The 17,184-nt window shown below is 37.0% G+C and overlaps 1 protein-coding gene across 3 annotated transcripts in view; it reads right to left on the reverse strand.

Annotated features, from left to right (window-relative positions):
• Window positions 1-17,184, reverse strand: part of Pard3b (par-3 family cell polarity regulator beta) — a 993,253-nt gene that overhangs the window by 604,167 nt on the left and 371,902 nt on the right. For all 3 annotated transcript variants that reach the window (XM_048344902.1, XM_048344903.1, XM_048344901.1), the window contains exon 3: window positions 2,395-2,566. In XM_048344902.1, coding sequence (XP_048200859.1) covers window positions 2,395-2,566 — 172 coding nt within the window. The remainder of the gene's footprint in view (window positions 1-2,394; window positions 2,567-17,184) is intronic.

A 17,184-nucleotide genomic window follows, 5' to 3' on the forward strand; every position in this document is an offset into this window, starting at 1 on the left:
ACCTGGCTATGTTACTTTCTTACACCACTCTCTCTGAAACACCTAATGGGTTTGTATTTTTCTTGTTTTCTTAATTTGGTGAAATTTAAACTACTTAGTCTGCTAGACTGGAAGGGTGGAGGGGGTGACTTGGCCTATCACTCACCCCTGGCCAAATTCCTTCAGCTAAGTCACCTGAGCCTCAGCTTGCTAATGAATTCCAGCATAGTTGTTGGGGGGGGGGGCATGTGGAGCCTTTGTAGGTTGCTCAAGGAAAGAAGATAGATATATGATCATATTTGTGAATTAGCAAAGTGTCTCTGGCAACAGTGGGGATTACACAAGGCAGACACTGTGAAGAGAGAGGTCATTGGAGGCAGAGGCCTTAGTCTACCTACTGATGAAATGCTGGTCTGCTCTAGAGCTACAAAAACATAAGTGAAAGATGGATAGAAGCTGGGTGGAGAAATGGAGAGAAACTTTAGATAATGGTAGGCTTTGGGGAAGAATGGCTGGAAGGCCATATTTATCATGCAGAAGCACCCATTAGTTAACCTCATCATTTAGTTGATGTTACTTAGAAGAATGGTATTTGTGAGCCAAGCAATTTGGCCTTCTCAGAGTTGTGGTAGATATTCGCAAATTAAACCCAATCAATGCTATATCAACTTACTGTTTCAGTGACAATATCAGAAGTGGCATAGTAAAGTAGTTCCTGATACTAGAGATGGTAAGTTCAAATGTTCTGCTATCTAACAGCTATGTGATTCTGGAGAAGTTACTATAAAACCTTCCAAAAAGCTGGCCAATTAAGTATTAGGAGGCTGGAATGAGTTATTATGAGTAAAGGATTTCTTTTGCTCAGTCTACTGTCTTCAGTTCAGTGCCTGGCATTTAACTTCTATTTCATAAATATTATTTTCTATCCTGTCTATCTAAAATCAGTGTTGAAGAAATAGAAAGTTTACTTCCAAAGACAGGAAATCTCAGCTTACACTTCTTCTTGCATTTACTATGCTGCCTAGAGAGTTGAATAGAAGAAACTACAAAAGCAGAAGAGAAGCAAACATTCTTCTACAAGAGCACTCCTGAAAAAAAAGCAAAATCCAGGTTCCCAGGCCTGGAGATATTCTGAGGCTCGGCCTTTTGGAGACAAAAGCCTTTGCTTATAAATAGAATATTAAACCAAGCAAGAGCAATTTTCTTCCTTCATCTCCCCTTATTGCCTAATTTTCCTCTCATACCATTTGCATAATGGATAAAAAGGCATCCATTATGCAAATGAGCAATGGAGATGTAATGTTGCTGAAGCCACAAGCCTGGCTCCAGAGGAAGCCCAGCTGCCAACAAGCCCCCCATTGTCCCCATTGGCCAGGCAAGACGAGGGAAAGTCATGAAGACCAGAGGTCATCTATTCCCATGTGGATGGATAATAGGGACACTACAGATGCTTTGCAAAAAAACAAATCAAGATCAAATATAATTACAAAAGAAGGAAAGCATATACAAAGTGTGTCCCCATGTAAGATTCACTTAGCATCATACATTTTATTTCAAGTGGGAGATCTAATACCATGGGCCATTTTATGATTTTAGGGAACCTACTTTTCCTGTGCAAAGTTAGAAATGCCTCTGTCCTTTTACTTTGAGAATCAAACCATAATTGACCTCTAATAGGAGCATCAAGTCATTGCAGACTGTCCTGTGCATGTTCAACAGGGATAAAAATTGTTATTTATACCAAAACATTAGTGGGCTTTCCAGAAACTGCATGCTGGTGAAAGTAATCGCATCTCTAAGAGGTCACCATAAAATTATGTTTCTTCTTGAATTGTAAATTGACTGAAACTTTAAAAACCAATGGTTATTTTCTATTTCTACAAACATCCTCAAAATAATATAATGAAAAAAAATTGTGAGCCAAGTCTCCAGCTGAATTCTTGTTTGAATGAAGCAACAGGAAAGGATTCCAAAGCTAACCTCAAAATATTTTCTCCAAAGCCTACAATAGACATTGAAAGAAAAAGACAATGGCGAAGAAAAAAAGTAACCTTTATTTCTAGTCTTGGTTCCATTTTAACCCTTAGCTTTTTCCAAATGACTTTGTTTTTTTTAGATCTTTCTCAAAGTGGTCCTTATAGGCTAGAGAGAGGAACCTCATTATTTCAGTCTACCCCGCTCTCCCCCTGTTATTTCAAGGGCTTGCAATCCAGATTCACCTTCAGTTCAAGAAATAAAATGGCATCTATTTACCTGAGCCTCAGCTGTTGCAAAGAGCTATATTAAACATAATTCAGAGACAAGAAAGATTTAAAAAGAAATCTCGGCAGCATCAAAGACATAAAGAAGTTATATGGTCAACAACATGACATATTTTCAGCTAAGTGAAAAGCGTATCACAGAAAATGCACGTACCTAATTTCAGAGCAGAAGGGGTTACTTCAATTTCTCCACCAATTGGTTTAAATGCAGCCAGTTGGGCAGCCACTTCTGTCTCAAAAGCATCTGGGCTCTGTCGATCGGCGGGGTTTCCACTGGGGCTCTCAATCTTGTGGAGTGGTTCTTGTTCGTCAAACACAGCAATCAGCTGCAAACAAGTCCAACAACACTAATTACTTTGTAGGACACGCATATCACAGGGTCCCACATCTAGCTGGATGTGATCTTTATTTGGTTTTAGAGAAAATGGCCACTTCAAACTTACAACTTTAATAGTGCTGTACCACAACTCTTAATTCCTCAATAATATTATGTCTATAAGTGCCATGGCTAGAACACAATGAGCTGGTTTGTTCCTTATTTTGTCTATTCCTGAAATATAGATGCGATTTTAGCCCACTCTCTTAAAGGAATGAATTGTCTGCTCCTACCCTTTGACTTTTTCCAAATAATGCCTAAAAAGATTTCAAGATTATTCCCCAAAATGAAAGTTGAATGTTTACATATTTACATAGCATAAATAGGCATTCCAGTCCCAAATAGTTAACAGGGTCCTGTGTGACACAGACCTATAATCCCAGCTATCCCAGAAGGACTGGCGGTTTGAAGTTAGCCTGGACAAATTTAACCTCATCTCAATGAATATGTCAGGTGTCATAGAACATGACCGGTGTGTACCTAGGTAGGCCCAGGCAAAAAATGTGTAGCCATATTAAAATAATAACTAAGCATAAAGGCCTGGAGCAATGTGGTTCAAATAGGAGAGCATGTATCTAGCAGGCTTGAGAGTTCAAACTCTAGCACTGCCAAAAAGATAAAAGAAAGAGTTAAGACATACTACAAAATCCCTAATTACAGCTATCTTTCTAGACACAATCTAAATCCACATACATGTACAAAAAATCAATTAAACATTTGTGTTAATCATGTGTATGAAAATGCCACACATGTTGCTCGTGCTCATTGCATCGTTTTCCTTCTCAGGTCAACCCCACATTGATCCATTTCAGAGTCCCATCAGCCCTTTGAACCTCATTGTTTCCTGTCTGCATCCCCATTTTATTTCATAATGTGGAAATACTGACTGTTAAGAGAAACACCAATGCCATTTCCCAGTTTTCCATTTCTTAAATGAGAGAAATATTTGAAAATTCTACTTATTGGCAGCCACTCCCCTGTAACAGGAAGGCGGCTTCCATGAATCTGCACCTTGGGCCTGTGGACAGCACTGACTTGGAGCACAACAAAGGTTACACATCAGATGATGCAGGAGAGTCCAGGTCTGAGCATGGGTGCTGCTCATGGATGCAACTTTCAGTCCATTAAAGTGCGGTATGTGTAACTTCAAAAACTGCTCATAAATCTTTAAATATGTTCCATTCATTAAATAAAACAAACCTACTTATGCTTCAAACATTTATTCAGGAAAGGCACTCAAAGCCCCATTCACATGGGAGACTCATGGCAATAGTATTAATAACACAAGTACCGGGATAACCAATCAAAACATCATAAATTCCAACTTCACTCTTTCAGAAGAAATGAACACAATTAGGGACAAGTAAATTGGCTATTCAAAAATAATTTTCATAATTGACTACTCATTTCCAGTATGGAAACTTCTTTAATTGGAAAATCCAGCAATCCTCTCACCACAGAAAAGAAATGCTTACTCACCAGGCATTATTTTTAATTCTTAAATCAAGCTCATGCATTTCTCTGTCTTTAATTATGAACACTGATAAACTGATTTCAGATAGGACTAAAATAGATTAATAATGGAAGATTATTCTAGCATAAAAATAATCAGTAGAACTATGTCTTTCTAGTCATCTGGCCAAAATGAAGAGTTGAATACCCTACACTCTGGAAAGAAAATGATCAATTTTTGAAAGGTGGTGAAAATGGTTTTTATCACCATTTTTATTTCACAATTATGATTTCAATTTTGCAGATTGAAGAAATCTAACATATAGTCATAATGTTCATCTTAATACAAAAATAGGCAGTGCCATATTGGACTGGTACTATAAACAGTTTGGTTAAACATGAATCCCTTATTTTCCTCCCTTCCTACACCCTTAAATCTCATCCATGTGCTTCAAATATTGAGAAAAAGATGAAATGACAGAATATCAATCAGATATATCATACAAAAGCTCAAATTGGTAAATTAAGTTATTGCCTATATTTTCTTAATAAAGTACTTCATAGTTCTCTATAAAGTATAAGCATACAAGCTTATAGAAACACATAATACTAATATCATAATTATCAAATGGGGAACACAGTCATTTGGGAAAGTGTGTTTACCAAAGTCATAAACTAAATGCTTTCTCCTGGCAACATGGAGTCTTTTGATTTTCATCCCAGGGTTTCAGATCACACTGTACCAGTTTTCCAAGAAGATAATTCTACAAAGAGAAACTAATCACACAATAATTTTGGTTTGGGCATGAAAGTCTAACACACACACACACACACACACACACACACACACACACACACACACGTGGAAATTCCACTTCTTGGAGATACAACAATACCGGAATCTTCTTGCCGATGATAACAGTGGGCCCTGGATGCTCCCCAAATCTCATAATCTCTTTGATTAATTAATTGCTCAGCCTGTCTTCCAGTCCCATGGTTGACAAGAATGATCACAGCTGAGCCTGGATGAGTGGATGAAATGAAGTCTCTCCTCCCGGGAAGAAGCAGCTCAGCTCCTAAATCTGCAGTCCCCCAGCAAGTCATGGGCTGACAAGATAGACTCTTGCCATCTGGTCTGCATCACAATATCCACAGACTCACCCTTGCTCCAAAACTTATAATTAATTTAAATCATACAGTGCAGTTCCTTGTTAACTAGATTATGCCATTCATCAGACACCTACATGACTGGCTGGTATTCTTCCCTGGCGACAATGTGACAAAGATAGTTATTATCATAAACAACCATTCTGGTCCCTCAGTATGAGGTCTGCTACATTCCCAAGCACCCTGATCCTGGAAATCGTCTTTTGTCCTTGACTACAACTCCATTCCCATACAGATGATTTGGAGATGAGTGTAAGAATTCTATATAAGAACTTTTATGTTAAACTTTCACTTAGATTAAAAAAAAAAATCTATGGCCTATGGGAGATTTGTCACAGAGCACACAAAACACCTTGGACATGGAAGTGCCCCTCCACTGCTGCTCTGTCATGACCTTTGACTCCTCCTCTGATGTCAATGCTTCACATCACCCAAGGCCACCCTGGTTTCCCAAGGAGCCCACAAGCCAAAAGCATCCTCCTGGACTTACTGCCAATCAACGCTTTTGTCCTCAAACACATCTGAGAATGTTTAGGCATCTAGTCTCCAGGTACACACAAGAAGGTCAGGGCATAAAAATTCTATTAATTTTTCTTTCAAACAAAACCAAAAAGTACCCCAGGACCCACATAACCTTACAGGTACCACCCTAGCTCTTGCTGTCCCTCTGAGGGAAACTTCAAAGAAGTTTCCAATCTCTCTTTTCCCATTCTTCATAGAAGCCTCAGCCTTATACTTCTTGAATCTGCTCTCATTCAAATCCAAGCAACCTCCGGATTCCTGAAGCTAACAAACTGTATTTTATAATTTTAGAACACAGCTTATTGTTAGTCACCCTCCAAGTCCTTTCCTCATGAGCCTTCCAGGAAACCACTCTCTCATTTCATCTTTTTAACTTTATGGGACCTCTGCAAAGTTTCCTTTAGCTTATTCTTCTTTGTTGCCCATATTTTGTCTCTAAACTTGATAAAGAACATATGTCTGAATTTGATTAGTGATCTCATCTTTTTCATGCCTATCTATAAGTATAAGATGATAAATTCCAAATCGAAATCTGCAATCCAGGCCTCCTTCATGAATTTCAGACTCGTGTGGTTAATTCCATAAGCTGGGAAAAACTGAAAAATGGGTCTTTCAAATTTCCTTCCTTAGTCCCTTGTCTCCCAATTATGTGAAATTCATTTTCTTTCCAAATTTCTCAGGCCAAAATGTTTCTTGTATTTTTTCTCCCTTTTTTCTTACTTTCTCTTTCTCTCTCTTCTCTATTTCTCTTTTTTCTATTTCTCTTTCCTCCCCCCCTCAGCTTTCTCTGTCTTTTTTTTCTCTCTGCTCCAACCTGGACCAATTATCCCCACATCCGCTGTCCTCACTTTGAACTCAGCTCCCCACTCCTTCTAGGGTGTTGCTACAGCAGCTCCTGCCTGGTACCCACACTTCTCCTCAAGCCTCTTCCCTTTAGTAAAGGAAATACTCAACACGGGAAGCAGAATGGTCTTTGGCAAAGTGCAAGTTCATTTGTCTCCTCTAATCAGACTGCTGGAATACCTTCCTCTAACAATTAGAAAGCCAAGTTCTTGCCATGACCTCTGAGGGCAATGTCTTTTGGTACGTTACTCCATTCAGGATCAAAGTATGTTTTCCCTTCCTCTCAGAACTATACTATGGTAATTGTGCTCATATTGGTGCCTTTCCTGCTTTGCTCTCTCTGTAATAGTTTTTAGCAACCTGTGTGACTTCTTCCTCTCCTCCACACCTTCACTCAAATGCCAGGCTTTCCATGTCTACACTGAATTCAAGCATTCCTACTAATACCCCAGCTCCCTCACTTTATTTTCACTCATTGAATTTATCCTTCTCTGTGCTCTTTCTTGCCTGGGACCACACTGCACTAGAATATAAGCTTTGAGAGAACAGTGACTTCTGTCTATGTTGTGAATGATTTTTTTTCCATGGACCAGAATACTGAATGTGGCATAATGTGTTTGCGAAATAAACATGAGTAAAATAAGGAGGCAAAAGAGATATTACTATTATAGCAACAAGGGGTATATAGTTTTTCTTGACTTGGGGAAAGTTTTAAAGTGAATCTGTTTAAATAGCTAATATTTACCCTTACTATGGCATGTCATTCTCAAAACTATTTTTATTTTTTCATTTTGAAATTATGGGAGAGAAACTGTGAAAGCTGCTTCTATGTCCTCATGCTACTACAATGCAATGTGGAATATATGGTTTCTCTGCTTATCGGGCTCCTTTTCAGAGAGGCAAGCCAACTTACTTGTTCTCTAAAGGAGTGAGCATGCTAAAGCAGGGCTGAGGTTGGATGGAGAAGTGGGTGACATTAGCAGTTTTTTCCCAGGCACTCCTTTGTCTCCCTTTGTTTCAAGATACCTCTTTGATTCATCTAGTGGGAAGACTCTTCATGCATCCCCCAAAGAAGTTTAAGAACAAATGTGAATGCATCTCCTGAGCAAAGGGAGGAACAACCTGAAGTGGCAGGTCATCATATCAGAAATAAAGTACCAGCTCGATTCCACAAAAGTCAACAAAATTAGATATTCTGTGCCCTCATTCATAATGCAGCGTCTATGGTTCTTTACCCCTCGGAGAAGTCAATGCTGAGTTCATTTCTCTTTCATTCTTTCTTTCCTTCCTCCCTCCTGCCCCCTCCTCCCTGCTCTGTATCCCTTTGTAGTTTTGCTCAAGGGGGGTGCTCTACTACTTGAACCACACCTCCATTTCTAGCTTTTGTTGGTTTATTGGAGATAGGAGTCTCACACACTTTCCTGCTGAGCTGACTTTGAACCACAATCCTTACAGAATACTGCTGTAGTGTCTTGCTAAGGAATAATCCTACCTTTTAAACAGAGGACTGGGAAACACACAAAATAAATACATGTTAGTACGTATTTGTGAATTATGCTCTATAACTGGATTTAAGTTGCCAATGTTGAGTAATGGTCTTGATTCCAAGATCTGGAAATACTTTGTGAAGTGAAATGATGAGTCGAGAGGTACTTATACATGATAGCAATGAGGGATCCCTACATCTGTTACAGCAGTCCTTCCCCATGGAGAGCTGAAAGAAACATCTGAAATCAACATTCTCCAAGAGGAAAAGATGGTATGTATAAACCTTCTTTGAGAGAATATTTCCATCTTTTACTACAAGAATAGAAAAACCAACAACAACAATGACAAACTCAAAAATCAAAAGGAAATAAATTAACATTTCATAACTTGTAACATTTATGACACTGAATATTAATTAGATATGGTCAAAACAACCACGTGTACAGCTCACACCAATGTGATCTCTTCAAATGCAAAGGCTCATTTTTGATACTTGAATTTAAAAAAACTATATTGATCAACATCTAGTGATCATAAGCTAACCAGTAAGGTGTGTGTGTGTGTGTGTGTGTGTGTGTGTGTGTGTGTGTGTGTGTGTGTGTGGTAGAGTGAGATAGTGGGGAAAAGACTGTTAATTTCTTTCATACTATCCCTAACATGGCCCAGTGGTTGGCCTGGAACACAATAGAAGGTTATGTTTAATTCCCTTTCCTCCCAAAGAGACCATTTTCTGCCTTCTAGACAGCCCCACTTGCCTTGTTTATAACTATTCTGATTCTACTTTGTTGTTTCTCTTTAATCTCTTCATCACAGCTCTGACAGAGGAACACAGAAAGCACTAAGATCAAACACATCAAATAGGTAATTTTTGTTCTTTTTTTCTTACTTCAACACAGGAGGACACACAAACCTTCAACTTGCCATACTTCTCTTCCACCTAGCAGTACCTGGTTTGTGCTTTCTCTTTTGTGCCCACCATTACATGAAGCACTATTGCAATGTCTTCAACTTCTACTCTAAAAAGCAAATATTTTAACAATAAATACCAATAAATACATTGTTGCAGAATTCTTCAGTATTCATGGTGTGGCTTATTCTGTTGTCAACCTGTGGTGTTCTCTGTCACTTTTATAGCTTGAGTTTTTATAATCTAGTATTATTATTCTCAGCCTGTACAGAGAACAAAAAAATCACTCAAATACTCCCAGAATGTAATAAATGGTATTTATAAAATCATTTTATTAGTAATTATACTGAGCAATGTATTGCTATACTTTAATTACATCCCAAGTAAACTAATGAACTCATATAGAGAAAATATATTTGCTATATTGGATTATTTGGGTTAAATTGTTGAGTTTAACAATGTATTATATTTTACTGTTTTCTACATATTTCATGTTACCAACAACTACTAAGGAAAATTAAAAGATGAAGAAAAAACACTCTGTGTCCTACAATATAAAATTGGAATCATTTGTCTCAAATCTTAATAAACACAATTAAACCTAAGTAAGACTGTGAAATTACGACAATTTCACAAGTAGTGGAAAACACATTATCACCTTTGAGATGGGATTGAAACACTGAAAATTTTCATTTAAATGTATGCATGTAACTAAATAACAATTGGATATGAGAGATAATTTTATGCCCCTTTAAACAAAGGTTTCAAAATAAGTTATTTTTCCTTCATGGGATTCTGACAGTGAGTTTAAAGCATTTAATGCAGAATTTAAAAATTAGCAGGCTCTCATTAGCATCTGATGCAGATGCTATCACAATTTCTAGGTAGCATCATTGCAGCAAGTGCACACCACTCCGATTCTCAGAGTTCAACTGGCTTTCAGTAAATGAGATAAACCTGTTTTCATTTCCTCCTCAAACTGAAAATAAGTAATAGAGGCCTTCATAAACTTTATAGCCTTAAGCTTCATTCAAAAGAAATAACATGATTTATTCAACTATACTGAGAACCCTATTCATCCTTACTACTTTTTAAAAAGGCATCTGTTTAAATTGCTCCATAACAATAAATATATGTATTGAATTAAACCATATATATTTCAAACCCAAATGCATTTACCTCTTTTAATTATGTATAAGATGCTAAGAAGTCACATATAAATTAAACACACATAACAGTGGATTATCATTTCCTTCTGGATGGGTGGCTTAAAAAATTTTTAACGGTATGTAATCACAAGTTTGGGAAAATTGTGAGATAATTTTTTGCTATCTTTTCTACTTTCTTTGTTAATAACAGCTCAGTACTTTACTAAACAGCATTTTTAACTCTCAACTCTCAACACAAGAGCAGCTGAGCAAGATTCCTCCTGCTCATCACTGCCCATAGCCATGATAGGACAATTGAATCTAATGCAGGCCACACCCCACCATATCCTAATCCTCATAGTAGCTAGAGACAGGGTGGGCAGCTATGGAGAAAACACAGAGGTACACAAGCCAGGACACATTTCAAGCATCATTGGGATACTATAAACATCAGAAATGGTATAACGCAATATACCTGAGTTGGTAATAATAATGATAATAATCCCACTATATCTGATTTGCATATATTAAAAATAACAGACATAGAAGGACATTAAAGATAAAGAACTTGGCTCAAATAGGCTAAGAAATTCTCAGTGATAATTGCAATTCTCTAGGTGCCTTCACTTGCCATTTACCCAGAATATCCCCAATTTTATCTACTCTCAAGGGTTTTGAATGTCTCTGGAAGGTAGAGATTATTGGAAATGAAGACACAAAATAAGGTGAGATGTTTAAAATAAATGAGTCACTGTACACACATGCATATTCATGCACACACACAAACATACACCCCTCACACCCTACAAATGGCTTTTCCTTCATTATTTTTTACTAAATCATACAAAGCTTATCTGCTTTTCAAGTAAGTATTCTATCAGAAACAAGTATATCCAACATTAGAAAACATAAAATACACATGTATATCTATGTATATATTTAAAAATAATACATCATTAACATAAGTGACGTTTATTAAAGTATAGGTGTAAACTTAGAGACACACACACTAAAAAAACTAAGCTTAGACTGTGGGCAGGAAGAAGATCAGACCAGAACTAGCACATTCTGGAAGCTAGTCTCCACTGCCATAGTCATCTCAGCACTTATTTTGGGCTAGATACTGTTCTGCATACTTATGTCTATATTTTCTTTCAAACTCATAAAAAATACGATAAGGAAATCTTTGTGATCCCCATTATTCAGATGAGAGAACTTAAATACAGCTGACTTTATATTCCAGTTTCTGAGTATGGTACCTGACAGATGGAGAAGAATACTCAGGTAAATGATCTAAGTTCCTGCTTTATCCATGAGGGAGAATAAAACTTTGTTACAAGGATGTCTACACTTGCACTCAGATACCAGTTCCCTGTGTCTTCACTTATCATCCAATTAGGAATATTCATATGCATAGCAAAACAGCTTCTGTCCACCCCTGACACTCAATGTGCAATTGCATTTCACAATTTCTCTATCTCAAACCTACTGAGTATATCATGATTCCAATTCTGTTTTCTGGTTGACTATCTGTATGTCTTTGGTTTTGTTCCAGAAGAAGCCCTTAAAATTATACCGCTAATTTGTGCATTCACAGACCCAGCTTTAAAACACCCACACGGCAGTGTCCTCGCTGACATCTGACTGCTAGAGGAACCCTGCTTATTTGCACTAATGACTGCAATCCACAGTGTATTGCTTAATTTTGTGGATTAATGAGTAAGCAATCAAATGTGATTTTAAGTCATGAATATAACAAACATACTATTCATTTATTTTGACAAGTATTTTAATTTATGAGACTCGATTACAAATAGAGCAGACTATTTTGTAAAAGGAAAAAAAAGCAACCTCTCTTCTTTTAAGACAACCCAACAGCTCTCAGAGAATAAACGTTTGCAGAGAATAATGACTAAGAATTGATACCTTGATAGAATAGATAAAACAATGAGGTCTCACTCTATCATTAACATTTTCAAGCAGATGTATTTCACAGGCACTTGAGTGCATGGAAAATTTTAGGGTTTGTGAACTGCATGGGACATTCTCACTAAAAGAGGCCAGGGCTGACCTGAGGCAGGGGTCATGGATATACACATGCACTAGACAGTCAGAGTGGAAGCCTAACACATAAAGTTTGAAAACTTCCCACATCTCTGGAGTGGCATCACATTCTGGGCCAGTGAGACTCTATGGCTTGATTAAAAACAGTGAATAGACTCCAAATATGGAGAAAGTCACACCTCCCTGAAAATTAGCTGATGATTAACTGGTACTGCATTTCATCAGATTGGTAAGGGAACAGACTCTAGTACAGTTACATTTAGCAGATTGACCTGAGCATTGGCTAAATGACCTCACAACACATCCAATGATGTCCTTACCTTTTCCCGCATTTCAAGACAGCTGAACAACCAGTGGAGACTAGGAAAAGGCCAGTGTGTGGCCTGAGCGAAGAAGCATTGTTCTTCAATATTCTGCTTAAACTCAGACCTTCCTTGACATGGGTGACAAGTCTTTGAAGCCGATATTTAAAAGCATTAACACTGCCATTGCAGGTGGGTTTAGCAGGAGCAGATCTCTTTCCATTTGAGTGGTAGAGCTAACCTTTTCCGTTAGCTTCTAATTGCTCTCCATCTCCTTCACTGGAGATAATGTGGCTAACCCTGCTGGGACGGGTGTTGATTTGGGAACATCTAAATGTCAAGATTTGTAATTATGATGTGGGTACATTAAACTGCCATCAAATGAGGTCTCTCTAATTGAGGCTGAAGACAAGAAAGGCTATGGTCTGTGCTGGTTTCTCATGGTCACAAGTGTTATGTCACCTCTTCCAGGGGAGTTACATTTTAGAATCTTTTCTTGAACTGTAGAATGGTGCTCTTTGCAACTGTAGTTGTAAGTTTGAAAGTGTAGTGCAAAAGGCCTTCAGAAAACACTTAAAATACATTCCGCAGACATAAAAATTGTAATTTTCTAAATCAAATATTGAAACACACTGAACACAGTTACAGTAAATAGTAGAACACAAGTTTTGAAATTAGGACCGAGCATGACATGGAGATTTCTCTGACAATTGTGAATACTAAGTTTATAAAGGTAGTCTTGCGCTAACATTCCCAAACCCAAGGGTGACTTCTGTCCTTGTCTATTTTGAGTTTTATGTTTTCTAAGTAAACATGTGTAGGGCAGAAGATCTGCAAATCATATACTCTTTCAATTCCATCCAGGAAATTGGGTCAGCATATGTATCTGTGTGTGTTAGACAGAGGAAAAATGCAAATTTCTAAAGAACAAAGTTTAGTGTTTTCTCTCACAAGTGTTCTAGGTACATATTTAGATATCTTTATATTACCTAACTCATGATACACGACTTTTCATTTTGACTTCTGATATTTTCAATTAAGATTTTCTTATAAGCAAATATTCCCAATTTTCATGTGAAAAAGAATTGCAATCGAATAATTTTTTATAATGTAACCAAGCATACCATAGGTAATTTAGCCATTTTCCCATTTTAGACATGAAGAAGTACAGATTACCGTTGTATCGTCCTAATACCAATTGTAAGCATTTTTTTCAGTCATCAAGAATTTGGAAGATAAGATTACACCTTGCTTAAATCAAATATTTGATTACTAGGGATGTTAAACACTTCAGGAACAACTTCAACTTTTGCAAGGGGGATAGCTATTCTCATTCCTTACTCTTTGTTTTCATTTTTGATTCTTAATAACTCATGTAAACCCTTTTAAGTATATTAACTTGGTCCTTTTTATTTTTGCAAATTTATATTTTGCTGGCTTAGTTGCACTTTTGTTTGTGAGGTAAAATGTTTCATTACATGGTATTCCATTCACTTAAAACTCCCATTAAATCTTCAAAGGTCCCTTGTAAATAAGCATTCACCTGGAACCAGTATATTTTATGATGGGCAAGTAGTAAAGCAATGTTGGTCTCATTTAATTTACTACTTTGATAGTCCCTTCAGAGAGCAGGTGGAAAATCTTTTGATTGATGGGCCTTTGGTTTTTAGATCACACATTCATATTCTAAACAAATACAGATGGATTGAAGCTAACAAGAAAGAAAAACACATAAAATTCTAATATTTCAGTGATTACATAATCCAACTGTTTGTCATTATTTTATGCAAATTATCCATGTTAAAATTCCACAAAATCAGCATAACATTAAAATAGGATAAAATTTCAAAAAAAAATCTTAAAATCATCCAGGTGCTTGAAGACTTTAAAAATTCACAGAATTTCTCTCTCACATAAAAGGGAGCATTTATTATCTTTACCCATTTCTTCTACATGTACTTCCAGTCAGTCATGCATCACCTCTCCTTTCTTATCATTACTAACCCTAGAATTGCCAAGAATTCAGACTTTAGAAAAGACATGACTATAGATCGTATTAGACTTCAAAAGAGTGTGTGTGTGTGTGTGTGTGTGTGTGTGTGTGTGTGTGTGCATGCGCATGTGAGAGAGAAAGAGAGGTCTGTGATTGTGTGTATATGTCCTGAACTCTCATCCAGGTTCCCTCATTGTTTATTGAAATAAGCTGTTTCACTGACTGATGACCAATGCGTTTCCAGAAACATTTCTCTATTTTCGGAAAAAAAAAAAAAATTGGTATCCTACTACCGTTTTACTCTGCTCTTTCAATTAATTTTACTTCCATGTGAATTTCAAACCTACTAATCATTTCATCCACAACATGTAGGTAAACATAAGAGGCATTTCTCAAACAATTAGGAAACATGAATTCTCATAGTAATCCTTTACATCGACAAGTAATAATTGGATATGCACCCAGAACTGATATGTGAACAGGTAGCATGGTAGTATGTTAATGAATTGACCAACCAGTAATAAAATCCAACAGAGTGATGTTGTGTGCACTTGTTAGCAGTGTTATTTTCACAATTTTGTAGTTGAAGGGATCCACAGGAATTAGGAATAAACTTGAAGGCCCATAAATAGAGACAGTTCCATTGTGAAACAATTGATGAAAATGTGATGAATTAGAGCATGGCATGATTAAATTCATTTGAATCAAAGACAGAGTACATACTTTCTGGGGCCCAGTGCAAGAAGAAAATATAGAACCCACATTCAAACAGTTTAAGAACACCAAGATGGTGACAGCAGAGCATTAAGTGTGCTGCCCTTGCAGGCACAGAACCCTGATTAATTACATAGAGCATCGTCCCATGAAGTGGGCCCTGTGGCTCTTCCCTTCTGTGACTTCATATTCCTCAAACACATTGTGATTACGATATGACTTTGAATAACACCCTCCCAACAGGAAAATGATATGATGGCTAATGGATATGTGATATCTGGTCCTTGTGGCAGATTTTAGATATTTGCTTATATTTCTGTTGAATTTGCTAGTTGGATTCGGAATCCATGAATCAAATAAGTTCGGTAAAATGAGGCATCAGTTTATGAAAGGATTCTTGGATCTGAATTATGTGTTGTTGTTTTTCTCTTTTTTATTGTCAAAGTGAAGTACGGAGGGATTACAGTTTCATACGTAAGGCAAGTTCATTTCTTATCCAACTTGTTACCTATGCAAGTAACTGGTGAGACCTTGAAAAATTGTATCTTTCCTAACTCACATTTGTCCACTGAAAAAGTTGTGACCAGTTAGCATATGGTTTGAGTCAAAGGGAAATGAAATTATGTCGCCTTTCATTCAAATGCAAAAAACAACATAGAGGTTAGGTATTTTCCATTGACTTTAGGTTGATTCTAGGATCACATCTGTTTCTTTCCAAGACCTTCAAGAATTATATGAACCCAAATTCAGCATCATATCCTGAATGCCCTTAGCTATGCTGCTGCCTTCTTCTACATAAGCTCAGATCCCTAAGCCTTGGTATCTATCTGTATGTTTTCACAGAACCCTTAGTCTAGGGAACCAATACACAAATCACACTCTTAATTGTAGGGAAGTTGTTTAAGTCCCATGAAATTTAATTTCTTCAAGTGTACAATATGGAGAAAGATAGTAGCTAACAATTACCCTGTCTTAATTCAAAATATATTACATCCAACTATTATTCCAAATATTTGTCCTGCCATCAATAATCTCTAAAATGGTAAAAGAGGCACTATAAATAAGTTAGATTACAGGGCTGGGAATATGGCCTAGTGGCAAGAGTGCTTGCCTCGTATACATGAAGCCCTGGGTTCAATTCCCCAGTACCACATATATAGAAAACAGCCAGAGGTGGTGCTGTGGCTCAAGTGGCAGAGTGCTAGCCTTGAGCAAAAAGAAGCCAGGGACAGTGCTCAGGCCCTGAGTCAAAGGCCCAGGACTGGGGGGAAAAAAAAGTTAAATAAGTTAGATTACATTGCCAGTAAGTGCTAAAGGTAAGACTAGAAGTAATCAGTTAAGCCAGTCCCTCCTCATTATTTTGAGCTAACTTCTAGAGGCACTGTGTTATATGCAATATGACTTGTAGAGTGCTGGAATACAAAAGGAATGGCTTTTTCCAAGTTAGTAATGTTGATTTTCTTTCTTTTCAAAATCACTACAATTTTTATTGGTGACTGGATTTATGCATCTTTAAAACCCACTTTCATTTATATCCTGGGATATAGCAAGGGATTACAAAATCTTGAGACATGGAAAAATACCAAAATCTATCAAAGAGAAGTATGGTCTCTTTTCAGATCCTTTAAGTCAATGAAAATGGTTTCACCAAAAGGATTAAAAGAGTATTTTATGGGATTCAAATGAGCAGTTTGGGAAAACATAAGCAACCAGTGGTTACAAATAGCAAATATCTGACACTGCAATTGAAATCAAGTCCCAATGAAATACTGGGGACAATTCTGAAACAACATATTCCTATATGGCAGCCTTTATATGTGAGGAAAAGTATTTTAAATGTGTTCAAAACAGAAGTTTTGGGCAAAGGTGAAATCACTTATCTAGTCAGATCCAAATGGAAGTCTAAAGTAAGCATGTGATGAAACATGCAAATTATTCTAAACTAACGAAGCTAAACCTGATGAACTC

This window comes from Perognathus longimembris, chromosome 4 (genome assembly GCF_023159225.1).
Source record: "Perognathus longimembris pacificus isolate PPM17 chromosome 4, ASM2315922v1, whole genome shotgun sequence".
NCBI lineage: Eukaryota > Metazoa > Chordata > Mammalia > Rodentia > Heteromyidae > Perognathus > Perognathus longimembris.